At 49.0% G+C, this 15,202-nt stretch overlaps 1 protein-coding gene across 1 annotated transcript in view; it reads left to right on the top strand.

Moving 5' to 3' along the window:
• The first annotated feature begins 13,053 nt into the window (after window positions 1–13,053).
• LSG1 (large 60S subunit nuclear export GTPase 1) overlaps window positions 13,054–15,202 on the top strand; it is a 374,602-nt gene continuing 372,453 nt past the window's right edge. Inside the window, exon 1 of the mRNA XM_069618580.1 lies at window positions 13,054–13,208. Coding sequence (XP_069474681.1) covers window positions 13,113–13,208 — 96 coding nt within the window. The 5' untranslated portion in view covers window positions 13,054–13,112. The remainder of the gene's footprint in view (window positions 13,209–15,202) is intronic.

The raw sequence follows: 15,202 nt of genomic DNA, 5'->3' as shown, positions 1-15,202 counted from the left end.
CTAATCCTGCTAAATGTATTAAAAATGAAGGCGATCAAGACCAAGAAAAACATATACCTAGCTTTTATAGATCTGGAGCAAGCCTTCGACAGCATCAATAGAAACGGTTGGCTTGGGCTTGTCCTGCGGACCTTCTGGAGGCTATTAGGGCGCTCTACTCGGCTACCAAAATCCAAGTAAGAATGACTGCCAAGGGTCTCCTTACCAGGGCGATCTTTACCTTTAGGGGACTGAAACAGGGGTACCCCTTGGCGCCCATGATAGTCAATTTGTTTGTTTCGGATATGGCCTCGAGCCAAAAGGGGGTAAAGACATTTCCCCCTAACTTCTATAAACAAAAACTTCCATGGTTTATGTACGCGGACGATTTGGTCATTGTCGACCAAACACTGATAGGCTTACAAAGGAGCCTGACCCAGTTAGATCTCTACTTCCGGTCTAATGAATTGAGGATAAATTTACCCAATTTGTGGGTTCTCAGAAAAAAAAGAGTGTGTGAATTCGATTACCTACTTTGGAGTCTTAATTAACTGTAATTTAATCAGAAACTCTGGACAGAGGAACTCAGGTTGAAGTACATAAGATTGGCAACCCAGACAAAAATGCTACAGAAAAGGTTTGGAAAGTTCACGCTGGTTCCAATAGTAAACCTTTATAAACAAAAGGTAAATCCCATTCTCTTGTATGGAGCGAAAACAGCCTTAAATATTCCGGTAGGCTTCAGGGACGTCCTGGAGGGACTCTATTGGAAGCGGGCTTCCAAGATCCTTACCCATCTCCCTGATCAGGTTCGAACTGGGCCTACAATCCCTGTATTCTATGGTTAGGTGGAGGTCCATGAGACTCTACAGGAAATGCACAGACGCGGGTAATCCCCCTCCCCTGGATATACTAAAAAGTGGTAAGAGCGGTGAGGAAGAGATAGTGGATGGGACGGTGGACCCCTGGAAAATGAGATGAAGGAAAGGGTTGGAGACACTTGACCTAAATGAAGAGGTCCTTTTAAATAACCCTGACAAGGTTAAGATCCAGATACGGTGAGCAGACTGGATCAATACTATTGAAAAAATAACCATGTATAGGCTACTGCTCCCCCTATCCCTCCAGCGAAGGTCTATTAACCAACTCCTGAGATACCTCGTCAAATTTCCAAGTTATGATATGACAGATTATTTATATGATATGATATGATAGGCTATTTATAGCACGCTTAATACCCAGAGGTTTCTAAGCGTGGACCCGGGGATCAAATCTGTGGTGCTCCGTATCGTCTTGCTTCCAAGGTGAGCACGTTGCCCGTGAGCTATCCTGAGAAATACAGAAACATCTTCATGAGGTTTAAACTAAATATTCTCCCAACGAGAGATGAGCCTAGCCCGTCTTGTAGATTCTGCAAGAAACAAGATAGGGTGGAGACAACAAAACACCTACTAACAGAATGTGGCGAGTTGGTCATAGTCAGAAAGAAACATATGGGTGAGATGGCATCCCGGTGAAGGACGTTAACTAGAGAGGAATGGTGGGAAATGTTTATATTGGAGGAAAACAACGCAATGATCTTAGCTGCAACAACATTTTTGCAGGAAGTGTTGGAACTTTAATTGGCATATCTTGTCATTCTGGAGATTACTTTAATGGTGTTTGAGAGGGGAAGAAAGAAATGTGATTGTGTTACTGTAAAATGGTTTTATTGGGGAGGGAGGTAATGGAATGTGATGCTGATACTGTGAAAAATGGTTTTATTTGGGGAGGGATGTACTGAAATGATATGTAATCATGTTAATAAAAATAATATTAAAAGCACTTTTCGTTATGGCTAGAAATATGAACTGTTTCCCACGGACACTGCTTTGTGCTGCCTGCTTCCTCTGCATAATACTTCCAGTTAATCTTGTAAACTGTATTAAAGTCTACATTTTAAATTGGGTGCATTGTTTTCATCTTCCCTCAAGTCTCACTCTTTGAGCCTTCTGCAATTTCTCAATGGAAAATGTAACTGTATGGTGTGCAGACAGTAATCTCTCAACTGCATGATCCCAACTCTGATTCCTAGAACATCCTGGTTCCATTTAATTCAGTCAACCAGATCCCACACATCAGCGTGTTCATTTCAGAGTCCCCCTTACCCCATTGATGATTCTTGTACTCCTGAAAAAAATGTAAAATCTACAATGAAATCAGTGCTATATCAAAATACACCATGTGACAAATCTGGACAACTCATTCCTTCTTCCCAGGGGGAAACCACCCCATTTCAGGCGGATCAGCGCTACACCAGAGAGCCAGTCAAAGCATGGCAAACAAGATGTGGAGAGAAGGCAGAGAAGCCGGAAGGCTGGCGCTGAGAAAGGCGATAGAGCCAAGTAAGAGACGCGGACGGACGGTTTTACCTGGTGCCATGACCACGCTGCAGCCGTGGTGGTTCTGGGATGCAGGAAACTACGCTGAGTCCAGGACAGAAAGAAGGAATGGCTCCTCCCATTGGAACGTGAGGGCCACAGAGACTGCCAAATCGGGTAGACACAGAGAAAATATGGGGATGGAAGGACCGTTTTACCTGGTGGCGTGACCAAGCTGCAGCAGTGGTGAGTCTGGGACCCGGGAAAGTAAGCCAAAGCCAGGACAGGGCAGATGGACGAATCCTCCACTTGAAACACAAGGACTGTGGAGACTGTCGAATCAGGCAGCAGAGACGCTGGCAACACCGTAGAGAAGGGGGAACAGCAACATCCCTGCCAGAATGCCATCCCGCTGGAGAACACCGGCAGGCACAGAAGGTGTCAGGGTTGCAGAGGGTGGAGGGAGGTGACCGGGAACACATATAGAGAAAGTAACTGATATGGAGGGTTACGGGAGCTCTAGAAACCCGAGTATTGAATCTTGGCAGAAGCCCATATTTATTTATGTTTTATTGAATCAGCTGAAATTAATCAACTTTTCAATTTCATTTATATAAAACAATTGAGCATATTTGATATTCACCATCATACAAAAAATATTTTTTTCTTTTTCCAGATTCATCTATATACATGATAACAGAACACAATGAATTACATGCATCAAGATTTAAAGACTTCAAAAAAATCACTGTCGCAATTTGCAACATTAGATGTTTTGCACCCGTAATACAAGACCAACATGATTGTTCATCCATTCCACCCAGATGGATATGATATATTTTTTTAATGAGTTATCTTAGTTTAATCACTGCTGGACAGCTGACAATCAGATGTTCGGTTGTTTCGGGAGTCTCTAATGCTTGACAAAATCGACAGACAGTCTGAGCTTTAGTTAGCATTTTCTGTTTAAAGAGTAGCTCTCTGGTTGGCCATAAGTTAAAGCGAAAACATAGTATTGCATGTCTATATACAACCAGAGAGATTTAGGAAACTTAAAAGCCAAAGGGGCCTGGAAAGTCTTTAAGAAATAATTGACATTGGAACAATCATAAGGAGAAGGGAACCTAGAGACTTTAATCAACCGGTTCAAGGTGCAGAACCAATAGAGAGAAAGTGGTCACAGTGGTGGAAAAGGAACAAGGGGAATGTTCCTCCAAGTAACAAACTTAAGACATTTGATTTATATTGAGACTTACAAGTCTATTTGAAGAGGCTAACAGGATAGCTGAGAACACTTCTTTTCTGAACTATTTTTGTATGAACTGAAAACCATCTCCAGAGAGAGAGAGATCCAAAGGACATTTGGCCAGATATAGCTTAGGCTGAAAGGCTATTGCTTTGGCTTATATTTTTATGTTGTTTTTTCAGTGGTAGGGCCAGATAGAGATTCGATTTGAACAAGGGCTACTTTTGATTTTGACGACGGGCGAGCACCCTTAGCATAGTTTTGCAAGTAGGGAAAATCCCTATTAACAGTAGGGATAGGTGTTTTCAAGTTTAATAAACACTCTTGAAATGTCGTCCTTGAGTCCGACTCCTTCTTCTGGTTCGCCACAGCTACCAAAATACAATACGGCACACACTTTATGCACGCACTTTGCACATGCACTTCATGTCCCTCAGTGCTGCACCCGTGTAAATTGCTGAGAACCGCCAGTGATTTGCAGTGCTAAATTTAAAATGGAAAAGACAAAACTACAAGTCACAGAAGTTGGAGAAAAAAAGTTTGAAGACTTTCCAAAGCTTGGGTGGCATGGGGAAACTTGCAAGCTATGAACATATGGGCGCTTTGCAAGAGACATAACATGTCACCAACAGCCACTAATCTGCAGAGATACTTTTGATAACTTTCTGCATTAATGCTCCTCGTTCAACTTTAAAAGACTTCATCATTGGATGCCAAATAAAATCATTGCATTACCAGCAGTAGAGGTCATAATATCTCCCTCTCATTGCCCCTGAGAATGAGCTCTCAACTTTCCTGTGGCCATGTGTCAGAAGGCCATATCCAGTCCTGTTCTTGCTTGGAATTATGGGACTTGTAGTTTTCCTATATGTCGAATGGCAAAGGTTAAACATACATGCCAAACCTCTCGAGACACCTATTTTTCTATGAAAAATATCAAAAAATGATACTTTCTCCTTCTCAAAATACCCCTAACCCCACTTCAATTCTCCCTTTCTGTGACAATCTCCCACCCAGGTGATCCAAAACGTTGGCATGTATGGTTTAACAACAACTCCCATAATCCAAAGGGGAAAAATAGGGCTGAATGTCCTTCGCCCAGAAAATACCTGCCTAGCCTCTGGGTTTAGCCCAGAAACTCAGGGTTTTCACGCTCTTCCCCGGGGAACAGCATGGAGTCTCTTGGTTTTCGCTGCAGGACTGGAGCAGTCAACCTTAAACCGGCTATGGCAGCACTTGTAATTTATCAATCATGTCTGTTTATGTGATTTTATAATTAAGGGTTTCTATTTGTTCCTGCCAGGGAAGCGCTGATCAAGGGCTTGATAAAATGTTAAAGCTTTTAAGTAACCCATTACGCACATCTTATTGCAGGCATTAGCAGACAAGTGTGTGGGAATGGCCCATTTCTCTGTCGAGCCACAGCTCACTGGAATGTTTTTTTTAGCATTTAAAAGCCCCATAATCTGCATCTACTCTGAAGTAAATACCCCACTAACAATGCATACTAGTCTGTGCCTTGCCTGCTTGGTTGACATGACAAATAAAGGAAACTTGTATATCCTTTCCTGAACCAACCCTTTCATAAGAAGGCGTAATCTTGGAGACAATTTGCATTTTCAAGCATATAGTGGTGTAATCGGTGTCAGAAATACTGCAAGGGGATGCTTTACAAAAATTAGGACTAACATGGGTGTTTTAATCTGAGAATGGCCACCTCTCCTATGCTGCCATCACAGTGCTAACAGTGCTGCAGGTAGTTTTCACTTGCACTTTTTTCATGTTAAAGCTGCAGTTTTCCCTTCCCTGTTATGGTCTTGCGCACATGCCAACCATTCAGACTCCAGGCCTTTTTTTTTACTTTGCATTATGGCACTCATAGTCTTGTAGATATCACGAGGAAACCTGGGGGTATGTTCTCAGAATCAACTTTAAGAGGCTGAAAGGCTGAATGGAATGGTGTGTGGGTGCTCATTTCAAAATGATTTTTGGAGGCCCCCCTTGCCTGCAGCTAAGTGTTGGGGGCTGTTCCGGGTCACCGGGCAGCCCCATGCTTAGGTCGGGGGACAACCGACAGGACGCACTAGTGCGGCGCTCACGCCACAGACTCAGGGGTGGGGGTTCATCCCACCCGCTCCGGATCACCGGAGCTCCACACGTGGCCGGGGACACCCGGCGCACAGCGGCCCCGGCTCTCAGGGCACCCAGGCCGGGGTCGCCACCCTAGCCCGCCTCACAGGGCAGGGTGGACCCACAGGGACGGCGTTGCCCTGCAGGGGCACCGTCCGTACGGCATTGCCTGGCAGGGGGACCGTCCTCCAGCTGGGCCCCGTCCTTGGGCCCAGCACATACAGTGTGGCACCGCCATGGTGCAAGACAAGAAACACACTGGAGCCTTGGATGGTCGGACGGACGAGCCGGAAGCGGCCCGTTCCTTTTATTATGTTGGTCACGTGGCTACTGCCACGTGACCCATGACAACATCCTGGGAGCTACCATGCTCCCAGGGGTTTACACTGCAACACCACTCAATGTTTTAATAAACAACAAAACAAAACATACGCACTAACTACGCACTATTACTCTTATGACCACTCTACTAATACAACCTTTATTAACCTGGGCGAGTGGTTCAACTAGCACACAAACCACCAGTTCAAATCACTGGCACCACACAAAACATTCTGTATGTGCAGATGTGCACCGCATAACATTGTCTGCCCGCTGGGGCCATTCCAAGCCAGGCAGTGTCGGCCGGCCCTCGGACTTCACGGGGGTGTCAAAAATGATGCCCCTCTTCTGCACTGGTAGAGCTGCAGGAGACCAGTTAGGGTCTTCACTAATGTTCACCTTGGACACTCACCAAAAGTCAAAACGAGGACCGGCAAAGCCGCACCTGGGAAGGCCCAGGGGCCACATCGGCCACGTCCACAGTCTTGGGTGCTCCTGTGATGGCAGCATGGCAGTAGGGTGGCAGACCCCTGTTGCACCTCCTCCCCTTCGTGGGCCAGGTGACAGGAAACAGAGGAAGGGTGTCCACGCTGCTGGGCGGGGAGGAGCACCCCCCACTGGCTGGTTGCCGTCCCTCCCCTCTTCCCCAGGGGCTGGATCCCTGTGATCACCCTGTGCGGCAGTGTGGCCTTGTGCCCCTTTGTTTGTCTCTCCTTCTCTTCCTGGCCCAGGTGGAGTTGGGCCCGCCTTTGTAATTGCGGGTGGGGGAGGGGCAGGCAGCTCACCTCTTCATTTCGGCCACAGCCGCCTCATGTCCTCTTGGAAGGGGCACCCATCTCCAACCCGTGCTGTTCATCTAGCCTGGGGCCACCGGGCAGGGGAGGGGCGAGCAGCTCTCCTGGCAAATTTTTTTTGTCTACCGCGGCAGGCCCAGGGTGTTTGGGGGCTGCCGCGGGCTTCCTTCTCGTCGTGGTCCCGGATTGTGATGGGCCCGGCTTCTGTTGGGGTGGGGGCAGGCAGCTCCCTTTCGTGTCACGGTTGGGGGAGGGGCCGCCATGTATCACCTCTGCCCGCTCCCCCAAGCGAGCACTCCCTTGTCCTTGCAAGCCCAACTGGTGCTGGGCCCGCCTCCTTTGTTCCGTTTGCAGGCCCAGATGGGTTTGGGCCTGCATCATCTCTTTTTTTTTTTCGACATGGTGCAAGACAAGAATCACACTGGAGCCTCGGATGGTCGGACTGACTAGCAGGAAGCGGCCCGTTCCTTTTATCATGTTGGTCACATGGCTGCTGACACGTGACTGTTATATCCGCCCTACGTCCCGCAGCGCGGTGACGTAGGGCAGCTTAATAAAAGCCCCGCCCCCTCGAGTGGGAGGCAGTTCCGGGCAAAGCGAAACCAGCGTGTGTGTGTGTTATTCAGCGCTCCTGCCTAGGCCGCGCTCCAGCCCACGCGGCCTCCTGGACCGGAGCCAGCCCCTTCGTGCTGGGCCTCCGGAGAACACAACAATGGCGACGAGGTGAGCGAGCATCCACGCGCTCCACCACGACCTTGCACGCGGAGGCCACACGGACGCTCCGTGTGAATTTTTGGACACCCGGTGGGGGCCCCACGATCACGTGACCCCCACCCCCCAAAAAAAAAAAAAAAAATTTCTTTTCATTCCCCTCCCACACCTCATCCTCAGGGGGTGAACATTTTTTTTTTCTGCTCTTCTCGTGTCATCCCGGTCATCACCTGCACAACGTCTCCTGCATGGCACACAGGCCACGAAGCGCCAATCCATCGGAGTACAAGTGCCGGTAGGACACTGCCCCAACACAGGGCGCGCACGAACCCAGAAGGCAGAGAATTGGTGATCAAGCGCACGCAACACCATGGCAACTGGGTCATCGACCCCTGGACCCTACACACCGTCCAGGATGGCGGCAAACCTGTCTATGGCGTCACCACCGCCTCGCACGCAGGGGAGTTCGTCGACGTTGATCCAACCATTCGACCCATTCACAGACCCATCGTCCAGTGGGCCCAGATGGCAGCTATGGCTACAGAAGTTTGAGATGGCCATGGAATGTAAGGACGTCACGTCATCCAGAAAAATGAAAGCTCATCTACTCCTCAGTGTGGGCGACGAGGTGCTGCGCATTTTTAACTCCTTGGATGTGGATGGCGGCCAAGATGCATACCGGAGTGCGAAGGACGCTCTAACAGCACATTTTCTCCCGCAACTAAATCCAGACTATGAAACCTTTATCTTTTGCACAACCATCCAGGCCACCGATGAGACTCTCGACGCCTACCACACGAGGCTGAGGAAGCTGGCCATGTCGTGTGAGTTTACGAACACTGAAAGGGAGATCAGGAGGCAAATCATAAATGGAATTCACTCGGAGAAGCTGAGGCGTCTCGTGCTCAGTGAAAAGGGCATCCCTCTACAACGCATCCTGGAACTGGGTCGACAGAGGGAGCTTGCCCATTCCAGGGCCGCCAACATGGAAGTGACCCTACAAAAACTCCAGCCGTCATTTTCCACAGCGATGGTTGCTCAAATCTCGGACAGACAATCAACGAGGAGCGAAAGTGGCAGCAGCTACACCCAGAACAGGTGGCAGCCTCGAGCACCAGGACCAACCGAATGTGGATGGTGTGGCGGTCAAAGGCATGGAAGGCGAAACTGCCCGGCGCAAGGCACCACGTGCGGAGCATGCGGCAGGAAGGATCACTACGCGAAAGTGTGCAGATCAGTGAACACGCCACTACAGCCTCCACAAGGATCCCAGGAAAAAGGGTCATCGAAAAAAAAGAAACAAGCCAGCGCGAGGAGGGTAGCGGTAGTCAACTCCTCGACAGAAGAAGAAGGGGATGACCTCTCAGCCCTACGACAAACAGCAGGCACGGAGAACGAAGGAAAGGGCCGAAAGGTGTACTTAGTATCGACACTAAACCAAGGGCCAGCACCGTCGAAAAGAACCGCCAGGCGACGAAAATGCATGGTCAACATACAAGGCCAGGACATACAAATGACCATTGACACGGGGGCCTCGGTAAACGTCATGCCAACCACCGTTTTCCAAACCCTCGCACTACGACCCGAGCTAAAATCCACAGACACTCGGCTATTTGCCTACGGCAGTCGGAAACCTCTACCAGTCATCGGGAGGTTCCGCACCACTCTTGAGCATGGCGAACAGAAGTTATGGTCGAAGATCTATGTTGTCAAGGCGGGAATTGAAAGCCTGCTGAGCGGAGATGCGGCTGAAGACGTGGGCGTGGTCAAATTCATATGCCACGTTGACGACACATCCGAGGTCGAGAACTTCCTCAGGCAACACCCCAAGCTACAGAGGGGGATAGGCTGTCTCAAAGGAAAGACCATCAAACTACATATTGATCAATCAGTGCAACCACGCGCGGTAAGACACCGAAGGACACCCTTCCACATGAGGGAACAAGTTGAGAAGGAGTTAAGGTCACTCGAAGCCGCTGGTATTATTGAAGAAGTCACGGGACCAACACCGTGGGTTTCCCCGATGGTGGTCACCCGGAAGCCCAAACAGCCAGGAAAAGTTCAGATCTGCATTGACATGCGCCTGCCCAATGCAGCCATCAAAAGAGAGCGACACATAACGCCTACAATTGATGAAATCATCACTGACCTCACTGGATCGTGTGTGTTCTCGAAGATAGACCTAAAGGCGGGGTACCACCAGCAGAAGCTACACAGAGAGTCGCGCTATATCACCACGTTCTCAACCCACCTAGGTCTGAGGAGGTACAAGCGCCTGAGTTTCGGCATATCGTCGGCCGCGGAGGTTTTTCAACAGACCATCCAGGAGGTCATCAGAGGCATACCAGGGGTATTGAACGTGAGCGATGACATCCTAATACATGCACCGGACACCAAGGAACACATCGTGAGACTCAAGACACTACTGGGCAGGCTGGAAAGCGCCGGACTCACAATCCATCGAGAGAAGTGCGAATTCCTAAAACCGGAAATAACTTTTTTTGGATACAGGTTCGACCGCACCGGCATATCACCTGATCCCCAGAAAGTGGCGGACATACAAGCTGTCAGCCCCCCACGACTCCCACCGAGGTGCGCAGTTTCCTGGGAATGGCCACCTACTGTGGCAGATTCATTCGGAACTTAGCAACCCTATCCGAACCGCTGCGGGAACTAACAAAGGCCAGCACCAAGTGGGACTGGGGGCCCGAATGCCAGGAAGCATTTGAGAGCATAAAAGACTCCCTGTCGACTGATACCAAGATGGACTACTACGACACGGACCTCCCGACCGAACTATTTGTGGATGCCAGCCCAGTCGGACTTGGAGCAATCCTGATGCAGGTCACGAAAGAGGGCACCAAAAGGTCGATTGCATATGCATCCAGGGCGCTCACAGCAACGGAACAAAGGTACTCCCATATAGAAAAGGAGGCAATCGCCGTTCTATGGGGGTGTCGACACTTCCACATGTACCTATATGGGCGTAAGTTCACGGCGATCACCGACCACAAGCCCCTACTACCAATCTTCATTGGGTCATCGGCACACCCACCAGCCAGAATCACCAAGTGGTTACTACACCTCCAGCAATATGATTTCGAACTTGTCTACCAACCGGGCAGTGGCAACCCCGCGGACTTCCTGTCGAGACACCCACGACCAGCCACCAGGCAGGAAGTGCTAGTCGCCGAAGAAACTGAGGAGCACATTTGTCAAGTAGTCCACACCATGAGGCCCAAAGCGATAAACATTGAGGACATTGCAACAGAAACCCAGAATGACCCCTGTTGCGATCTGGTAAAAGATGCCATCTTGTCAGGCAACTGGAAAGACTTCATGTCGCACACACGCAACAGAACCGAGGGGGCCAAGGAGTTCCTAGCAGGCATGTTCACGGTTCGGCAAGACCTCTCAATCACTGAGGCAGGGCTCCTGCTAAGGGGTGACCGCATCATCATACCCCCGAGGCTGCAGGACAGGATAGTTGCTCTAGCGCATGAAGGACACCAAGGGCTTGCAAGAACAAAGGCACGGGTCAGACACAGGGTATGGTTCCCTCACATCGACGATCGTGTTGAGGACCTAGTGAACACATGTCTAACCTGCCAAATAACGAGTGGACCACCAGACCCAGAACCGATCCTATCGGCCGAGCGTGGCCGGGCACGATGGGAAGCGATCAGCATTGACTTTTGCAAAATCAGAGAGGGTCTACATCTACTGGTGGCAATCGATGATCACTCACGCTATCCAGAGGTCGAGATACTGGAGTCCACCGGCGCGGAAGTGGTCATCCCGGTAATAGAAAAGATGTTTGCCACCCATGGTCTGCCCACGACCATTAAGAGTGACAATGGACCCCCATTCACAGGGGAGGAATTCAGGTCATACCTACAGGAACTGGGCATTAAATATCACCACATCATGCCAAGGTGGCCACAAGCGAATGGGGACGTCGAGCGATTCATGAGGACCATCAACAAGGTACTCCGAGTATCAAAGGCCAACGCCAGCCCGTGGAGGGTCGACCTATTCCGGTTCCTAAGGAACTATCGGGTCACACCCACAGTACCACGGGCATACCACCGGCTGACCTTATGTTCGGAACCATCATCAACTCGTCGATTCCCCATCATCCAAGCAGAACCCCTGACGACGTCGACCATGCACGCGTGGAAACGAGGAGAACACGTGCCAATGCTCACATGAGCGCCAAGAGAAGAGCAAGGCCCTCAAACCACAGAGTGGGCGACCAAGTCATCATGTTGCGAAATCCCACGAGATCCAAGTTAGACACCAGGTATGAGGAACTGCCATGGACTATCAGCAACCGGCGTGGGACCATGATAACTGTCACACGGGGAGGTCGGGAAGTAACAAGGAACGCCTCCTGGTTCAAGCCCGTGCCCCAGCACCTCTGGACGGACTGCGAGGGGCCTCACGACGACAACGAGCAACAAAGCAGCGACGTGCCGGCGCAAGGCCCCGAGTAGGAATCCACAGGGGATTGCCGCTGGCAATCACCGAGACTGCCCAGCAGTGAGGACACATGCAGCGAAGGTGAGCAGACTTACGAACCGAGCGGGGACAGCCCCCAAGCGAAGCGGTACAGTCTGAGAAAGACCACGAGACCGCCTACGAGGCTGAATGACTATGTATGCTAAGCCAACAGCAGTGGCAGGAGTTTATAGTTGAGCATGTTGCTTATGTTTGTTTTGTTAGGTTATTTTGAAATAAAGGAGGAATGTTATATCCGCCCTACGTCCCGCAGCGCGGTGACGTAGGGCAGCTTAATAAAAGCCCCGCCCCCTCGAGTGGGAGGCAGTTCCGGGCAAAGCGAAACCAGCGTGTGTGTGTTATTCAGCGCTCCTGCCTAGGCCGCGCTCCAGCCCACGCGGCCTCCTGGACCGGAGCCAGCCCCTTTGTGCTGGGCCTCCGGAGAACACAACAGTGACCCATGACAAAATCCTGGGAGCTACCATGCTCGTGGGGTTTACATTTCAACACTAAGAAGACGTGCTTAGCAATAATGACTTTTTCCAAATGCAAAAGGGCACTTTAAACATGGTACGTTTTTTGAGGGCAGTTTCATTTGATGCAGTTGTGTGCAAATAGCCGAGCACACAATCAATATAGTTTAACTTTTTGACGAGTGGCCAGGGAATGTGGGCGGAGTCTTGTGTGGCTATGGGCGAAGTATACTTCTCAGGGTTTTTCGTTATCAAATGTAGGCAGGTATGGCCCAGAGCAACTTGCGTGCGCTGAGACTTACTAAGAATGTAGAGTAGGAAAATCTCTAGAGGGCAAAGTGACCTCTCATTAGCTCTCTGTACACGGTGCATTTGGCTCTATGTAAAGTGGTCCACCCTACAAGAAGTAAAGATCAACGGTATACGGTCTCAACAAAGCACAGTCAGTCTTGGCTAACCCAAAGAATGAACTCACTCAGGATTTCACGGAACGTAACGTGTAGGTCACGTGATGAAGGCGCGTTGATTGGTCCGTTTCTCTAAAAGGAACTAGTGCAGCTCGGCTATCAGCTGGCACTTGAAGCGGTGAAGACGAAACATGGGCAAAAAGAAGGTAGCAGCGAATGGCTTGGGTCGCGCCATTATAAAGGAGAGAAACCTGAACAACCGGGGCCAGAAGAGCAAGGACTCCTGGGTAATGCACGTGGGAAAGCACACACGCGCACATAATGTGAAACGCCCCGGGTTTGCTACCATTCTAGCAGCCACATGGCACAGATATTCCATGGATGCCAGTCTGCTGCGTGTGCCACATGTGACCCCTTAAACAACTCGTGGTGTTTAATCGAACAGCACTTCACACATTCGTCATTTATAGAATCCGTTAAACGTATCCGAGCCTCCGTAGGAAAAGTTCCGTTGGATAAACAACCAGGGTTTACTGAAGCACTGGTGGGCATTGGCAACACTGTCCTGGGACTAGAGGAGCCTGGCCACTAAAGACAGGGATGACCAAGAGGCCGTTCGTAAAACGGAGACTTACTATGCTGTTTATGAAATGTAAACTCACAGACATAATGTACACCAGGTAACCATAGGGTTGCCACCTTTGAGGCAAAAAACGGACTTTAAACCATGCCCACATTTTAGAATCCCCGCTCTTGAGTAACACGTTAGAATCAACAACTTTAGTGCAATAGCATGGGGTTAGAAATGCATCATGTGAGCAGTTTTCTTTTTATATTCGTTTTTCAAAAACCAATCTGTTATTAAAATAAAAATTATGTACGGCTGAAATGACATTTGACAATATTATATACCATGTATTTTTTTTTTTTATACCTTGGAACGATTGAAAGCTGAGCTGGTTTGAAAATATGGAGACGATGATGTCCAGCCAGAATTGCGTACAGTTGAAATGTAAAACTGACATTTCTGAAAAAAGGGTTGTTGTAATAACACAGGCACACACACATATGCCAACATTTGTAACTATCTATTAACATTTGTAACTTATAATCATCACTTAATTTATTTAATCTGGGCAAATCTAAATGTATATATTCACTCCTCCTCTATTTGATGCAAAAACTATGCTTATGTAGTTCACATTAGATGTGCCACAGAAGGATAAACTGAGTTGCCCAGAATCACACACTTTATTAAGATACTAGGATTTCAGACCAGTCCACCACTTAGGACCTTCACCTCATATTGTTAATCAGAGACAGGAACATTCATTGCCACTTTAAAAAAAAACACTGGGTTATTTCTGAAAGTAGAATTCCTAGGGCATGTGCTGTGTGCGTGCAGCCGTTTCTAGGGGGTGGTGGTCTGGAGGGGGGGTGAACAATATTCCAAGTAGCTTCACGATCCATTCTTCCATCCATAAAGGTGACCAGATTATTTCCTTCCATGTTCTTTGTCATACCAGTCAAGTGAATGCTGTTCTTTCTACCTCAGTTCCCCGATTTAGCGTTGGCAGTCTCAAGTTCTGCAAGTGCTCCAGCCCCTTCACTCTATCTTATAAGTTCAATATTCTTCTTACTCATTTTTAGGCCTCCGAGAATAGTTTTCTCTCCCACGCTGACCACAGACCTCGTCTTCTACATCTTGTGTTTTTTCAGGTGATGGATGCATCATTTGTTGACCGGAAATAGTGTGTCTGCTCTGTCCATACACAGTGTCCTCTCGCCGGATGGCGTCTCTTCTTCACAGTACTTGGGCCTCCTCCTTGGGCCATCCGGACTATACAGAAGTGCTCATTACTATGCCTGGCACGGTGCCCCACTGGCTGCAGAGTTGCATGCTCCAGTCTACCTTGGCTGGAGGCCGGTACTCGCCATGCTGGTTGCTCCGCTCACCTTTTTGCTGTAGGATATCGCCACCATTCATCTGGTGGGCCAGTGGGTCTCCATCCTACCTTTGCCAATAAAATGTAAACTCCATAGAGGGGAAAGCTGCAAACCTTTTTTTATTTAAGTTGCACATAAAGGGCAGCATAGTGACTGTTTCTCTTTTGACCCACTCTCCGGATCAACCACCCTCGACAGGACCTCGGCAGTGTTCTCAATTTGTCTCTGCACCCTATACTTTTCCAGAGCTTGCATTACCCTGAAATTGTAGCATGCAACAAACCCCGACATAGTACAGATTCAATAACAAAGACATTCATTGTTCAAGATAACA

The sequence above is a fragment of the Ambystoma mexicanum genome, chromosome 10 (genome assembly GCF_040938575.1).
Source record: "Ambystoma mexicanum isolate Mex_15411 chromosome 10, UKY_AmexF1_1, whole genome shotgun sequence".
Taxonomy (NCBI): domain Eukaryota; kingdom Metazoa; phylum Chordata; class Amphibia; order Caudata; family Ambystomatidae; genus Ambystoma; species Ambystoma mexicanum.
This window is presented reverse-complemented; position numbering and strand designations above follow the sequence as displayed.